General features: G+C 37.1%; 1 protein-coding gene across 6 annotated transcripts in view; it reads right to left on the bottom strand.

Annotated features, from left to right (window-relative positions):
- TANC2 (tetratricopeptide repeat, ankyrin repeat and coiled-coil containing 2) overlaps positions 1–17,082 on the bottom strand; it is a 362,078-nt gene that overhangs the window by 72,821 nt on the left and 272,175 nt on the right. For all 6 annotated transcript variants that reach the window (XM_049636313.1, XM_049636314.1, XM_049636315.1 and 3 more), the window contains 2 exons: positions 13,722–13,953; positions 795–961 (listed from right to left, as the gene is read on the bottom strand). In XM_049636313.1, coding sequence (XP_049492270.1) covers positions 795–961; positions 13,722–13,953 — 399 coding nt within the window. The remainder of the gene's footprint in view (positions 1–794; positions 962–13,721; positions 13,954–17,082) is intronic.

Here is a 17,082-nt window from a genome sequence, read left to right as displayed (position 1 = left end):
AAAAAAAAAAAAAAAAAAAAAAAAAAAAAAAAAAAAAAAAAAAAAAGGCTAGAAACTCTGTTCTAAACTAAGTATGAATATGTAAAGAGTGGGAGATACTAACTCAGCTACAAAGAAAATGGAAGAGAAGGTGGAGTCATTTATCCTTAGCCTGCGTGTCTTTACAGGCTCAGATCCATATTCCTAGTCCTTCTTCCAGGCCATTAAATGATCAGTGAGTGAGGAGGGAAGGTAAAAAAGATTAAAAAAAAATCTTATGTTTCAGTGGTAGTAATTTTAATCTAAAGCCTTAAGTCTGCCAATATTTCTTAGAGGAAGGCATACACCTTCATGCTACAGAAAAGTTGTTCAAGTAGAAGCAGAGGGAAGAAGGAGAAAATCTGACTCTAGATGGCAGACTGAACTGGGTTTTGCATGGCATCACACGATAAAAAAAAAAAAAGGTAAAACAAAAGTCAAACAGTAAATTAGAATGAGGGATTCTATTTGCATTGCTATCCTCAGGACAAAGTAGAAAATAGACTTTCTTTTCATGTTATTTTGAGAGACACTTTATCTAGAGCAATGGGAACAGGAATCTGAGCAAGAGAGTCATATACACAGAATGCTCTCTCTAGATCATTGTATCTCTTACTCTCAAAATAGACTCTTTGGGAATTATTCTTTCTAGTGCTCCAGGACATGACAGGGGCTTAGAAAGACTCATCAGTAAGGGAACAAGGATCTAGAACTTTTTCTGTTTAAGCACTCTCCAAGAGAAATTATTTATGGTCCCAAAACAATCAAACACATACCTGTAAACTGGTCCTAACTGTTACAATTAGTTTGAGCCAAGATGGAAATTTTCCAATCATTTTACTCAGAAATGACACAATTGTGTCCCCATAATCCGGTTTGTGAAATTCTGCTTCATTTAATCCATCAATTAAGATGACGAAATCTTCATCTGGGATTTTTCTCTCTGAGACAGAAAGAAACAGATTACTTAATAATTACCAAGCAGATAACTGAGTTCTTTTTGGGTATTTGATCACGTGTCTGTTTGGGAAAAAAAGATTAGAAAAGATGTCTCCTGTGTTTACTAAATGCTTAGAGTACATAATTTATTATAAAGACAAAGAATAATTCATTTAGTGAATTCATTTTGTTTTTACCAGGGGTAAAAGTTTTGTTCCATATGTAATACATGAAGTCCAGGTATCATCATCATCATTTCCCTCATGTTATCAGTTGTGAAACAGACTGAACTACATTTGTGAAAATTTGAACATTTGTGAAAATTTGAACATGGAAACTCATTTTTCTCTCATACTTGAAAAAGCTGAAAAGAATTTGCTTCCCCTTCTGCCCCCACCTCATCTAATAGCAGTGAAGAGAATACAATCACATGTTCCTTTGGGAATTTCCAAAAGAAAAAAAAAAAGAAAAAAACCGTTTAATGTGAAGTCCAAAGCAGCATATATGACTTCATGTGAATGTGCAGTGGGAAGTAAGGGTGATAGACCAGAGAAAAGGAATCCCAGCCAGTACACAGATTTTAACCAGGCAGGCTGGATCCCAAGATCTTATGGAACTAGCAGCTTCCGGGGCACCTGGGTGGCTCAGTCGGTTGAGCGTCCGACTTCGGCTCAGGTCACGATCTCACGATCCGTGAGTTCGAGCCCCGCGTCGGGCTCTGTGCTGACAGCTCAGAGCCTGGAGCCTGTTTCAGATTCTGTGTCTCCCTCTCTCTCTGCTCCTCCCCTGCTCGTGCTCTGTTTCTCTCTCTCCCAAAAATAAATAAACATTAAAAAAAAAATTAAAAAAAAACAAAAACAAAAAAGAACTAGCAGCTTCCTAGACTATACCTAAGCAGATTCACGAAGACCAGACCCTTGTGTGATGTTCCTAGGAGGGAGGAGTCATGTGGGAAAGACAAATACCTGTCACTTTTGTATTCAGTTCCCTCCTGGACTCTACCCTCTCCTAAACTGACAAAATCAGTTTAGCTTTAGGGCTAGGCTGTAGAAAAAGGTTTGGTGAGTTTTTAGGCTTTCACTCTCACTAAATGCTTAGTAAATCTTGATCTATAATGAACAAATTAGAGATTAGAAAAACCCCAGGTTGGGGCGCCTGGGTGGCTCGGTTGGTTAAGTGTCCAACTCTGGAATGCTGTGTGAGTTCAAGCCCAGCCTTGGGCTCTGCGCTGCTGGTGCAGAGCCTGCTTGGGATTCTCTTTCTCCTTCTCTCTCTGTCTCTCCCCACCATGCGTGCGTGCTCTCTCAAAGTTAATAAACTAAAAACCCTCAGAAAACCCAGGTGAATGTACACATTAGTACAAATGAATTAGGGGTAATAAGCAAAAGTTACCACATTTGACACTTAAACAACATGGCTTTGAACTGTGAGGGTCTACTTAACATTTTTAAAAACAAATGTGGATTTTTAAAAACAAATTTAGTACAGCACTGTAAATTTGTTTTCTCTTCATTATGATTTTCTTTAAAAAAAAGTTTATTTATTTTGAGAGAGAGCATGAGTGTGGGACGGGCAAAGAGAGAGGGAGACAGAGAATCCCAAGCAGGCTCCATGCTATCAGCACAGAGCCTGATGTGGGGCTCCATCCTATGAACCATGAGATCATGACCTGAGCCAAAATCAAGAGTTGGGACGCTTAACCGACTGAGTCACCCAGGTGCTCCCCCTTATGATTTTCTTAGCTTTTTTTCCAGTAGCTCACTTTATTGTAAGACTACATTACATAGGGGCGCCTGGGTGGCTCAGGTGGCTGAGCATCTGACTTTGACTTGAGTCATGATCTCGTGGTTTGTGGGTTTGAGCTCCACATTGGGCTTGCTGTTGTCAGCACAGGGCCCACTTCAGATCCTCTGTCCCCTCCTCTCACTGCCCCTCCCCCGCTTGCTCTCTCTGAATTAAAAAACAAATTATATAATACATATACCATACAGAATGTGTGTTAATTGTTATTGGTAAGGCTTCGGGTCCACAGTAGGCTATTATCAGTTAAGTTTTTGGGGGAATCACAAGTTATACGCAGATTTTCAACTCTGTGGGGGTCACCACCTCTAACCTCTGGGTTGTTCAAGGGTCAAGTGTGGTGAGTAGGACTTGACAGGCTCTGAAGGCAGGAAAGTAGGGGGAAGAAAGAAGTCACTGGATACCTGAAGTGAAAAACTGGTTATACCTGAGGAGGAAAAGCAGGAAGTTGGGGACAAAAGGAAAAGTCTGTGGGTTTCTGTATAAGATTGGCTCTTTTAAAGGAGTCAAGACCAATTGAAAATACATATTTTGGTTCTCTATTTGAAAATATGCAGATTTTTTTTCATGACTAATAAAACTTTATTTTTTCCCCAAAGTACAAGCTTTATATTTACAGGAATTTAATTTCAACATCCTAAGAAATATAAGTCAGTTCTCAAATTATGAAGAGTTTTAACTATTACTTTTATCTGGTGACCTTTTAGGAAATGAACTATGGATTCCAGCTATATTAACAATGATTATTCATGAAATGGCATCCTAGATGACGTAGTACTGAGAAAAAACATTATTCCTGTAGGGAATCTAAAGAATTAAGGAAGAGAAAAAGGTTGCTTGGAACTAATGGATTGACCCACAAAACTGGGGACTCTTAGCATTCTTGATTTTGTGGGCCACGGCACCCTTATGCATAATTTTGTCTTAATGTCCCTAGAGGAAATTTCTTATCATACAGCTGCTTGGCAGCTGTAATAGATCTGTTCCCTGTTACTGAGCACCATCACCCTGCCCGACCAGGTGGCGTGCTGGAGCCATCCTGGACTGGCCTGGGACAGCCCACTGCAGTATTTTCAAGAGCTCGTTGTCAAGAAGCCGGTAGCCTGAAGTTGGCCGAGGTGGGAATATTTATTTGCAGAGTGGAAACCGGCAAATGTTACAAGCCCTCCTTCCCCAGCTGGCTGTTAAAATTTTACCAGCACACCATTGCCTCTACCACTCCAATTACACCTCCTTTAACTTCACCCAGATTTCTTCCTAAGAAAGCCATGATTTTCCAGGGGAGGAAAAGGTTTTCTTTGGGAAAAACATTTCAGATGCATTCTTAAGCATAAAGATCAAGAATATACTCTCAATTATGATATGGACATTTTAATGAATGAAATAATTCAAATGCTAATAAAATCAAATTTTCATTTGCATAAGTTTCTAGATTATGTTATTCATCTCATGAGCAGACAATGTATGATTTCTTTTTTTAAAAAAAGGCGGAAAAAAGGAAATGTGTGCCCTACTTAAGATAATGATTTGTTCTAAATCTTGGCTATTTTTTTTTCTTTTTTTGAGATTTGCTTCCTTGAAGTGGTTACTTAGAAATTATCTATTAATATAGGAGATATGAAGTGTCAAAAATATTTCATCTGTTAAGAAATAAGGGCATCACATTTATCTAAGATTACATTTTTTAGGATTCAGAATAAGTGCAAAGGATTTCCAAATGGTACTAACATTGTAAAAACAATGAGAAGTACTCCTAAAAGATTTTTCAGTTATAAATTTAAGAGATGAGGCTTTAATGATCTGTAGACTTTACCTCTCAAATGCAACCAGCCTTACAAGAATGCTTCTGCATGCTCATTTTCAAACTTCTGTAGGTTATTTTTATTTATTTATTTATTTATTTATTTATTTATTTATTTAATTTTGTTTATTTATTTTGAGACAGTGCATGTGTGAGGGAGGGGCAGGGAAAGAGGGAGAGAGAGAATCCTAAGCAGGCTCTGTGTTGCCAGCACAGAGCCCAATGTGGGGGCTCAATCCCACAGACTGCAAGATCATGACTGGAGCCAAAATCAAGAGTCGTATGCCCAACCAAGTGACATCCAGGCACCCCTCTGTAGGTTAAATACATAGTCTATATCATCAGTAGCTATAAAGATTTATAGACAAGTGAAAATTAAAAAAATAACTGGGAACCAACAAAGGATTGCTACTACTTATTTATTAGTAATAATATTATTATTTTTTTAAGTTTATTTATTTTGAGGGAGAGAGAGAGAGAGCGCGCACACAAGTGAGAGTGGGGGAGGGGCAGAGAGAGGGGGAGAGAGAATCCCAAGCAGGCTCTGTACTGTCAGTGCAGAGCCCGATGCAGGGATGTGGGGCTTGAACTCACAAACTATGAGATCATGATCTGAACTGGAATCAAGAGTCAGATAATTAACTGACTGAGCCACCCAGGTGCCTCTATTATTATTTTTTTAAAAGTAAGCTCTATGCCCAATGTGGGGCTTGAACTCACCACCTCAAAGATCAAGAGTTGCATGCTCTACTGATTGAGGTAGCCAGGCGCCCTGCCATGAGGTAGCCAGTGCAACTACCATTTACTATCACCATTTATTCATAGAACAAAAATATTTTAATATTAAAAAACAGGAAAGACATAATCTTTACATACACATATATACCAAACTATATTTATATTTACATCCACACAAATTCTAGGCTATTTCTCTTTTTTTATTTTGTAGTGGACTAATGGAAACTTCAAATCGACTGGTGCTTAGGAGCCACTGTTCTAGCTGACATGTCCCTGGAAAAGCTTCTTGGAAAAGCTTCTAAGCCCTTTAACCTTTGTTTTTTATTGCCTTGTAAAATACATATTCACCAAGGATCCTCCACTGCGCTCACTTACATGTACACTTAAATGCAGGAACTGATATCCTTAGCAGCCCCATTCTAAGACTGCCTGCGTATCTGAGGGAAACAAGAATTACAGAGACTGCAAGAGAAGAGACAGTAGCCAGTACTGAAGTCAGAACTAAATCCTAATGCATGGGATTTTATTACTGGTATATTGTATGGGAATTATCAAAAGTGAAAAAATAAGGCTCATAGCAGACATTTTCATTCAGAAAAGCTGCACATTACATATGAATTACCTTCCTTTCAGTTATGATAACAAATTAGTATCTCCTTTCATTGCATATTGGTGGCTGAAGCAAAAGCTCACCAGGAGACTTCAAAACTTTTCCATTTGCTTTGTATGTATGTATGTATGTATGTATGTATGTATGTATGTATGTGTTTTAGTCACCACACTTGTAGAATCTTAAAGTATTGTGAAAATACGGACTCATTTTTTTAAAGAAAAATGTACAATTTGAAACCTGGCTTTTGAATCTAAACTGGAAATGTTTTCCACTGAACTTTCCTGGAAGGAAAACTTCAGGTACCTTTAAAAAATTCTCTTAGGGGTCCCTGAATGGTGCAGTTGGTTAAGTGTCTGACTCTTGATCTCGGCTCAGGTAATGATTTTGCAGTTTGTGAGTTCAAGCCCTGCATAGGGCTGTGTGCTGATGGTGTGAAGCCTGCTTGGGATTCTGTCTCTCCTTCTCTCTGCCCCTCCCCTGCTTGTGCTCTCTCTCTCTCTCAAATAAATATTAAAAAAATTTTAAATTCTCTATCTTAAAAGTTACTGTGATAAACTATATACAGTTAATTGCAAAGGTCTTAATTGTACACTTTGATCAATTTTGACAAATATATACACCCATGTAACTAACATCTCAATCAAAATATAGAACATTTCCCTCACTCCAGAAAATTCCCTTAGGTTCCTTCATAGTCAATCCTCAACAGGCAATCACTCTTCTATCGCTATACATTTGCTTCCTTTGTTTACCATGTTTTTGAGATTCATCTACATTGCTGAGTGTATTATTAGTTTGTTCCTTTTCAACATTATGAAATAGTCCATGGAATGAATATACTACAATTTGTTTATCCATTCTTCTGTTGATGGACATTTGGGTTGTATCCCATTTTCGACGACTATGAAAAAAGCTGCTATGAACATCCCTGTACAAGTCTTTTTGTAGACCTAAGTTTTCATTTCTTTTGGGGAAATACATAGGAATAGAATTTCTTGGTCATAAAGTAGATTTATATTTAACTTTATAAGGAACTGCCAAATAGTTTTCCAAAGTAGTTGTACCATTTTATACTCCCACAAGCAATGTGTGAGAGTTCCACCTGCTTATCATCCTCACCAACATTTGATGTTCAACTTAAATTTTAACTACTCTAGTGGGAGTAAAGTGGTGTCTCATTGTGATTTTAATTTGCATTTTCCTGATGACTAATGATGTTAAACACCTTTTCATGTGCTTGTAGGCACATCTGTATATCTTCTTTTGTGAAGTATCTAAATCTTTTGTTCATTAGGATTATGTTGAATCTACAGACCAGTTTGGGGAAAAATTCCAATCTACAAACATGGTATACTTTTTCTATTTACTAAATTCTTTAATTTCACTCGGCAAGGTTTTGCAGCTTTCACTGTGGGGGTCTTATACAGCTGTTACATTTATTCTTAAGTGTTTTGATGCTGCAGAAAAAGTTATTTGTTCCAGTTATCTACTGCTGTATCAGACAACTAGGGGTTAGTTACATGGCTGTGGGCTGAAATCATCTGGAACAAAACCTCACATGTCAGGGCTAGAATTACTTGATGTCTGAAACAGTCAACTAGAACACTTATATATGGCCTCTCATGTGGTTTTCACTTCTTTACTTCTCACATGACAATGGAATCCTCCAAACAAGATGGAAGCTGCATGGGCATTTATGACCCAGGCTCAAGATGTCACATAGCATTACTTTGTAGTATTCTGTTTGTTGAAGCCGTCATAAGCCTGCTAAGATTCAAGGGGAGGACACACAGACCCCCCAACTCTGGATGGAAGGAATGTCAAAGAATTTGCAGCCATGTTTTAAAACTACCACACTACTTTAGAAGTTTCAGTTTTCAACTTTTTCCTGCTAGTATAAAAATACAAGAGATATATGCATATTGACCTGATAGCCTGAAGTTCTATATTTATTATTAGTTCAAGTTGGCTTAATTTTTCTTTTGTAGATTCCTTAGAATATTCTAGGTAAAAAAAATCTTCAAATAAAGACAGATTTATTTCTTCCTTTCCAATCTTTACTACTTGCTTGTTTGCTTTCTTATTATGGTAGCTTGGGCTACCAGTGGAATGGTGAATGTTAAATGCAAGTGGTATGAGTGAGGGAACATTCTTGTCTTGCTCTGGATATTAGAGGGAAAGTATTTAACATTTCATTGTTAGCTGTATGTTTTTTGGAGTTTTCTTTTTTTTTTTTTAACGTTTTATTTATTTTTGAGACAGAGAGAGACAGAGCATGAACGGGGGAGGGGCAGAGAGAGAGGGAGACACAGAATCTGAAACAGGCTCCAGGCTCTGAGCAGTCAGCACAGAGCCGGACGTGGGGCTTGAACTCACGGACAGTGAGATCGTGACCTGAGCCGAAGTCGGACGCTTAACCGACCGAGCCACCCAGGCGCCCCGAGGAGTTTTCTTTATTAGACTAAGTTTTCTTCTATTCCTCAGAAAGTTCTTATCATTAATTGTAATATTTGGTCAAATGCTTTACTGCATTTATTGAGAAGATTATATATATACATATGTATTTTACATACACATATTTATATAAAGACATATAGATTTTCTCATTTATTCTGTTAATATGATGAATTACACTATGTTAAACTAACATTGCATGTCTGATCAAGTAGAATTAATTGATTTGCTATTAAATTTTTCAGGATGTTGCTATTATGATCATGAGGAATACTGGTCCGAATTTCTCTTCTTGCAAGATCTGTACCTTATTTTGGTTTCAGTATTATACTTGTCTAACAAAATGAGAAATGTTCCCTTCTCTATTTTTCTGAAAACATTTGTGTATGATTGATATTATTTCTTAAATATTGAAAACAATTCATCAGTGAAACCATATGAGCCTGTAGTATTTTTGTTGAAGATTTTTTTTTTCTTTTAAATTACAAATTAAGGGGCGCCTGGGTGGCTCAGTCTGTTAAGCGTCCGACTTCAGCTCAGGTCATCATTGCACGGTTCATGAGTTCTAGCCCTGCGTCGGGCTCTGTGCTGACAGCTCAGAGCCTGGAGCCTGCTTCAGATTCTGTGTCTCCCTCTCTCTCTGCCCCTCCCTTGCTCACACTCTGTCTCTCAAAAATAAATAAATGTTAAAAAATTTTTTTTTAATTACAAATTAAATTGACTAGATAAAGCTATTCAGATTTTCTATTTCTTTTTGAGTCACTTTTGGTAAGCTATATTTTTTGGAGATTTTGTCCAGCTTATGTCATTGAATTTATGTTATAAAGGTCTTCATACTAATTCCTTATTTTTCTTTTAATGTCTTATAGGAACTGTAGTGCTATCTCCTCTTTTAGTCCTGATGTTAATTTGAGTTTTTCTTTTCTCATTTCCATGATAAGTCTTGCTAGTGGTTTACTCATTTTAAATATTAAATTTTTTCTATTTATTGATGTCTATTCTTGTTTTTATTATTTTCTTCTTTCTGCTTACTCTGGGTTTATTTTCCTCATTTTTTTTAGTTTATTAACTCAGAAAGTTAGATGTTGATTTTATATTACTCATTTTGAAATATTTTATAATTTCCTTTGTGGTTTCTTCTTTGTCTCAAAGATTATTTGGAAGTATGTTGTTAAATTTCTAAATATTTGAGGATTTTATTTTTATTGATTTCTTATTTAGTTCCATTATCTCAGATGATATTTTCCATAAGATTTTAATTTCCTGAAATCTTCAGACTTGGTTTTATGGCCCAGAATATGGTCCTTGTGCACTTGAGAAGAATGTATATTCTGTAGTTACTGGGTAGTAGTCTATAAATTGCGAGTGTATCAGGTTGGTTGATAGTGTTATTTAAATCTTCTATATATTTACTTTTTATCTGCTTCTTCTAACACTTACTGAGAGGTGTTAAAATCTCCAGCTATGATTATTTGCCTGTTTATCTCTTCAGTTCTATCAGTTTTCGACTCGTGTATTTTTTTAACTTAAAATTTTTATTTTGAAATAATTCTTTTCATACAAATATTTACCATTGAAGTGCAGTTGATACACAATGTTATATTCATTTCAGGGGTACAACATGGCAATTTGACAATGATTCACATAATTTGAGCCTCTGTTATTCGGTATATACACACTTAGGATTATTTTTATCTTCCCAGGAATTGGTCCTTTTATGTTTATCAAATGCCCCTCTGGTAACACTACTTGTCTTGAAGTCTACTCAGCCTCACATTAATATAACACTCCAGTTTTCTTATGCTCTGTGGTTACAAGGTATATATTTTTCTATCCTTTTAACCTGCGTCTTTGTATTTTTTTTTTTTTTTAATTTTTTTTTCAACGTTTTTTATTTATTTTTGAGACAGAGAGAGACAGAGCATGAACGGGGGAGGGGCAGAGAGAGAGGGAGACACAGAATCGGAAACAGGCTCCAGGCTCCGAGCCATCAGCCCAGAGCCTGACGCGGGGCTCGAACTCACGGACCGTGAGATCGTGACCTGGCTGAAGTCGGACGCTTAACCGACTGCGCCACCCAGGCGCCCCTGCGTCTTTGTATTTAGATGACCTCTCTTATAGCATATTGTTGGGTCTTGCTTTTTATTTGGTCTGAAAGTTTCTGCCTTTTAATAGAAATGCTCAGTCCATTTAAACTTAATGTGATTATTGGTATGATTGATTTTAAGTCTATCATCTTTTTAAAAACATTTAATTTGGTTTTTTTTGCTCTCAGGTCTACAACATAATGATTTGGTATCTGTGTACACTGTAAAATGATAATCACAAGTCTAGCGAACATCTATCACCTTACACAATTACAAACTTTTCTGTGGTGAGAACTTTTAAGATTCACTCTCTTAGCAAGTTTCAAATATGCAATACAGTATAATTACTATAGTCACCATGCTGTATATTACATCTCCATGACTTATTAATTTTATAATTGGAAGTTTGTATATTTTGATCCCATTCTTCCATTTCTCATACCCCGCCCTCCATGTCTGGCAACGACCAACCTGTTTTCTGTATCCATGAGATGGTTTTTTTTTTTTTCGTTTTGGTTTTTTTTTTTAGATTCCACAGATAAATGAGATCATATAGTATTTTTCTTTCTCTGCTTAACTTAATGCTTCTTTTTGTAGCAGCCTAACACAACACTCATTTTATTATCGTATGTTTTTATTTTTCAAAAATTTTAATTAAAAACATTTTTAACTTAAGCACAGTTGACACACAATGCTACATTAGTTTCAGGTATGTAACAGAGACAGTTCAGTTTCTCCATACATTATGCTATCCTCACCACCAGTGTAGCTACCATCTGTCACCGAACAACACTTTTATGGTATCACTGACTGTATTCTCTATGCTATGTCTTTTATTACCTCTCATTCCATCTTTCAAAAAATTTTTTTATTCTCTTTCCTGCCTTTAAGTTAATAAAATAATTTTTAGTATTTCATTTATTTTATAAATTGTGTTTCTAGCTATTGATCATGATGGGGATTTTGTTTTAAAAGAACATGGGAATTAGGTAGAATAATTAAATTCATTTAGAATAATATTTATCAATAAGGGTATCTAAAGCTGTTTCTGGAGACCTATGTGAGCAGCGAATATATCCAGAAGCAAAATTAAAACATGTTAGTCATGGTTGAGACTCCAGAGCTGAGTCCGCAAGCATTTGGATCTTCTCCTTGAATCAGCCTAGGATGCAGGTCCATGTTATCACTGTCCTTCCATCAAGGTACTCGGTATTGTGAGCAATTTCTATGTTCACTCATTTGTTCAAACTTTATTTCCTGAAATGACTACTATGTTCAAGGTGAGATAACCACTACGAAAGATAAAAGATGTATGAGCAAAGGTTCCTAATTTCAGTAGTATAAAATTTAGTTAAAGGGATAGGACAAGTAAACAAATAACTAATTCTTATAAAGCACAAAGTATAGTATTTGACATATAGTTCTGTAAAAGTTAGTAATAAAATTTTAAATTCTTATTATGCATATAACAATGTGTTAAGTATCATAAATTAGAAATAAAAAAACCCCTAATGTCAATTTGGAAGGATGCTCTATATAGGGTGACAGGTGGATCAGCAAGCATTTTATGAATGAAGCGGCATTTAAGCTGGTTGTTGAAAGACAGGTAGAATTTTGACAGAGGTGTAAGCAGAAGGCATAACAAGAAAAGGAAACAATGAGCAAATGTATGAAGGCAGGAAAATGTCGGTGAGTGTTTAAGAACTGGTGAATATTTTACATTTTAAACACAGGATTAATACAGATAAGAGTATATAGTAAGGCTGGAAAGTGGGTTGGATCCATGCCATTGAGTACTTTAAATGCTAGACTAAGAAGCTGGAAGTTAATTCATTAGGCAACAGGGAGTCATTGGAGGTTTCTGAACAGGGAAATTGAGTGATGAAAGTAAAACCTGATGAAGATTTATTTGGAAGCAGTATATAAAGTCCAGAAGACCGCCGAGGGTGGGGCTGAGCTTCCCCACCAGATATGTCACAAAGGGGTTAGAGGTTAGAGGTGTGCTTAAAAATGAATCCTTTTAGCCCTCAAGGTACTGGGGGCTTGGCATAGCTGTAACTTCAAGGCCTTTCATGTCTAGCCATAAGGAGTTGTGAATTTTTTATCCTAGTATGCGATACAAATTTTTATAATTTTCTGTGCTATGATGTGAAAGAAGCACTAAACCAAAAAACTAGAGAAGACCAGGAAGGTAGTAATCGATATGATGATGCTGTGAGCAAAGGTCATTGAATGGCCTTTGGGTTCACAATGGCAGGAATGAATATGAGATTGATGGATGTAAGAAACATCATGAAGGTGCAATTAGCAGGATGTAGACTAACTGTACAGAAAATATGCTTCAAAATATCTGTGGAGAAATTCCAAGGTTTAAAAAAGTCTGGGGTATAGAGAAGCTAACAGGTAGGAGAGGTATAGACAGGTCATCAGAGTTGAGAAGTCTGAAACTCTGATACCCAAGTAACTAGTATGGAGATTGAAATAACTGAAGATGGCGGCCAGGAGAACGGAAACTATGGTCACTTTTTCTTATTGAGTACTTCTGAAACCCTCAAGAAAGATGTAAAAGTCTCTCGGGGATAAACAGGATTGCTCAGGAACCTCATGCTCACTCAAGTCCTTTCCTCTGGCTTCCAGCACTGACAAAAAATTGTTAAAGGGATGGGGCAGATAAGGGTGAAGGAGATGCCGGCACGTACGCCATGGTGGACACTGGGGCTGCAGAGGAAAAGGGGAGGAGAGGCATGAGAGGGAGACGGATTCTATTTCATACTTTCCCCCACTTCTTAAAAATATCTTCAATGCCTTCTAAATAGTTTTAATGGAAAGTTGATTTGTAGTACACACACACAGTTGTGAGACCATGGATGCCATTTCATTCTACCTCAACTGTGAAGTAATAAAAAAAATACCAAACATAAAGATGAGGAGGTTTCTAACCACACAAACTCCACAGCACTGAGCTGGAGTCATGGCTTTACCGATTTTTTGAATTCTACAGAAAGGACTAGAAGCTCTACTATGTTTAGTGCAAGGAAAATGTATTCTTTTTGGAAATGAGAATCTTTATAAAGAAAGGAGGGAGTAGCATTTCCCATAGGAATTTTTATTTTTTCAAGAAAAATCTTTTATCTGTTAACTGTATCCTGTGGGACATCAGCTATGGAACATTCGGTTTTGGCAATGTAATAAAAATAGTCATTTCTATGACACACTCTAGGTGAACTTGGGCTCCAAAGCTTCCACCTTTCACCTTCTTTGCCTTCTGTACCTTTGTGGAGATTCTCCAGGGGCTCCAGGACTCCCCTCCGGAAGGAGGCCATGGGGTCTTGAACACAGGACCGAAGGCTCAGCATGCTCTGTAAATGAGGCTCCCGAAGAAGCTGCTCCCGATAGGCTGCCAGCTGAGGTGAGCGGCAGAGCAGGGCAGCAACATTGTGGACAAATTCTGGTACCAGGCAGGTGTAGGCATTATCTGCTTGGCAATAGTGATAGGCAACCACCTACAACAGAAGGATGAGAATACAAATAAATAGGTTTACTGGGAACAAGAGCCATGGTTATTGTATGATCATTCTAGAACACTGTCTTCTGTCTCCCTGTTCCTCAACTTTTTCAAGTGAAAACAAAGGCTGCTATCTTAGAAACTGCCCGATTTATCTAAGATCAGAAATCTGATACAATATTTCTATTGTATACATATATCATAATTCACAATTAAAATTTATAAATGCAAACTGAGTTTTGGATTAGAAGATTCCTTTGCAGGATGTGGGTTTTGGATTATAAGAGATAGGAAATAAGACTGAGAATAAAGATTTACATTAATCTCTCTAATAGGTACTGAGCACGGAACAGTAAAGGAAAAAGTCCAATCTTGTAACAAAGCATTAGGAATAAAATAATCACAGGAAAACCATGTTAATCTCAATAACCACATATACTTATTAAGTCCTTACTTTTTAAAATGTGCTTTATTTTTAAATAAAAATTTTTTTTTAACATTTATTTTTGAGACAGAGAGAGACAGAGCATGAACGAGGGAGGGTCAGAGAGAGAGGGAGACACAGAATCTGAAACAGGCTCCAGGCTCTGAGCAGTCAGCACAGAGCCCGACGCGGGGCTCGAACTCACATACCGCGAGATCGTGACCTGAGCCGGAGTCGGACGCTTAACCGACTGAGCCACCCAGGCGCCCCAAAATTAATGTGCTTTATAAATAGCTTTATAAAAAATAATTCAGATTTAAGAATTAACATTAAATATTTTCTAGCATCCAGAGACAATCAGAATTAGATGAGAGGAAAAAAGAAAGGAGCGAGAGTTTTGTTAGATGCAGGTCTTAAATTCAAAGAACTTTAGAAAATGTGTGAGTCTTAATATCATCCAGGATCTAGGCTGTCTGGCTGGAACCTGGTTTTCACCTCTAGGGTGTTTTTTTTGGTCAGAATTTGCACAGAGCTCACTCCATACCTCCTGGTTGTTTTCTTTGCCTCAAGACCAAGTGCAGAGAGTGGTTTTTTTTTTTTTAATGTATTTTTTAATGTTTATTTCTTTTTGAACGAGAGCGAGAGAGTGAGCGCAAGTTGGGAGGGGCAGAGAGAGGGAGACACAGAATCTGAAGCAGCTTCCAGGCTCTGAGCTGTCAGCACAGATCCTGACACAGGGCTCGAACCCATGAACTGCGAGATCATGACCTGAGCTGAAGTCGGACACTCAACCGAATGAGCCACCCAGGTGTGCCGAGGGTGGTTTTAATCTACAGCACTCTGTTGACTGAATATTACTCACAAAAGTGATGGGACTGAGGAGGTAACATGAAATTGGGAGGGGAGATTTAGCCTCAATATATAGAAAGTACTCAGCATGGAGCTCAGCACAAAGTAGGTCCACAGTGATGTTAGCTGATGCTGCCATCATCATCATCATCATCGCCCTCCTCCTCCTCTCCATCATCATCATCATCATCATCATCAAGATTCTGTATAGTCTCTTTTTTAGCTACTGGCTTTGCGTCTTTAGGCAGCTGAAAATTGCCCTAGGAGATATAGATATACCACTGGGACTTCAGTTCTTCTATCATTTCTCAGAGAACAATCATCCATTAAAGTGTTCAATTCTGAAAAGGCTCCTGACCTATAGGTATGGTCATCTTTAACAAATACTAGAAATGTCACTTAAAAAAAAAAAAAACTGAAATCCTTCTCATTAAGCATACACACAAAACCTTAATATGGGGAGATGTTACTATACACATAAGACTGACAATAGGAATTGCTTCTGAGTGAAGCAATGATATCTGAACACAATATTGAACTGGAAATAAGAAGTTATATTCTAAAAATCTCCACTCTTTTCTTCAGATGGATTGGTCACTGCTTTACTGCCTATCACAAGCACAATATAAGGAACCAAAGAGAAAACCTGGCAGCAATTGCTCTGTTCTCTCAATGAACAGTGAATGTCAGTGGTTATGTCTGCATGGATACAAATATCCACTTCATAAGAAGCAAACAGCAAACCTCTGAATCAATAAGAACTTTCATCATATTTTACCTCAATTGATTCCACATGTGGAGGCTGCACAGCTAAGAAAATCAGCTGTAACTTACCCTTTACCTAAAGTCATGGGATAGAAGTTGGAAGATAAAAATTCTAAAATTTAGGAAGAGGTTTCTCTTACTGGTTTTATTAAAAATCATCTGTGCTCTTGGCTGAGTGAGGTTTTATCTAACAAAGATACCCCTTCTGTGGTTACCTTTCTCTTAATTTAAAATATTTCTTTGGCATTCCAAATATAAAATCTCGACTGCTTTGCTCGATTCAAGCAGAAAGACCATTCAACATCACAAAATATGAAGTGTGGCTCAAAATAGGTTATTTACTAGACATTTCAAAGTAGTTGTGCAGCACACAATACATACACAGTAATTTACAAACATCTGTATATTTGTCCAAACTATTTGGTACTTCCTCCAAATTATCTATTGACCTCATTGACAACTTTTCCTACATATAAAATAGGAAACAAGTCTGGTAATGTGGTTTTTTTCTTCAGTCTCTCATCGTACCAGTGTTCAGTGGTATTAGATCCCTCCCTACAGCTTTGAGAAAGTTATCACAGCCACCTACATTCAGTCACTATTATTCCAACTTCTTGGAAGTGATTCAGAATTAGTCCACCCCTAGTAAACCAGTGGGTGAAACCTTTCTCCTTGGGAACTTTTGTCTCTCCTGGTGATGTGTTGAAATTTCATTTTCAGCTATGTCTGTCATATTAATTTTTCTCCATCTCAAGTTTTTACGTTAAATCTCTATACTTTTTGTTGAAATAATTCTATTCAAAGTATGCCCAATATGACCAGAATTATATTAATTCTTTGGGGAAGACAGCAAGTAAATTTTAGATTACTCCTATGATGGGAAGAAAGAAAAGGGTAGGTTTGTACGCTATACAGACAAAAGAAAAGACCAGAGGTCAGTATAGCTTTGGGTATAAAGAGCTCTGATTTGGGGTATCTGGCTGGCTCAGTTGGTGGAACATGTGACTCTTGATCTCAGAGTTGTGGGTTTGAGCCTCACACTGGGTGTAGAGATTACTTAAACAATAAAATCTCAAAAAAAAAAAAAAA

This window comes from Panthera uncia, chromosome E1 (assembly GCF_023721935.1).
Source record: "Panthera uncia isolate 11264 chromosome E1, Puncia_PCG_1.0, whole genome shotgun sequence".
Classification (NCBI taxonomy): Eukaryota; Metazoa; Chordata; class Mammalia; order Carnivora; family Felidae; genus Panthera; species Panthera uncia.
The sequence above is the reverse complement of the archived record's forward strand: the minus strand, read 5'-3'. Positions and strand labels throughout refer to the sequence as shown.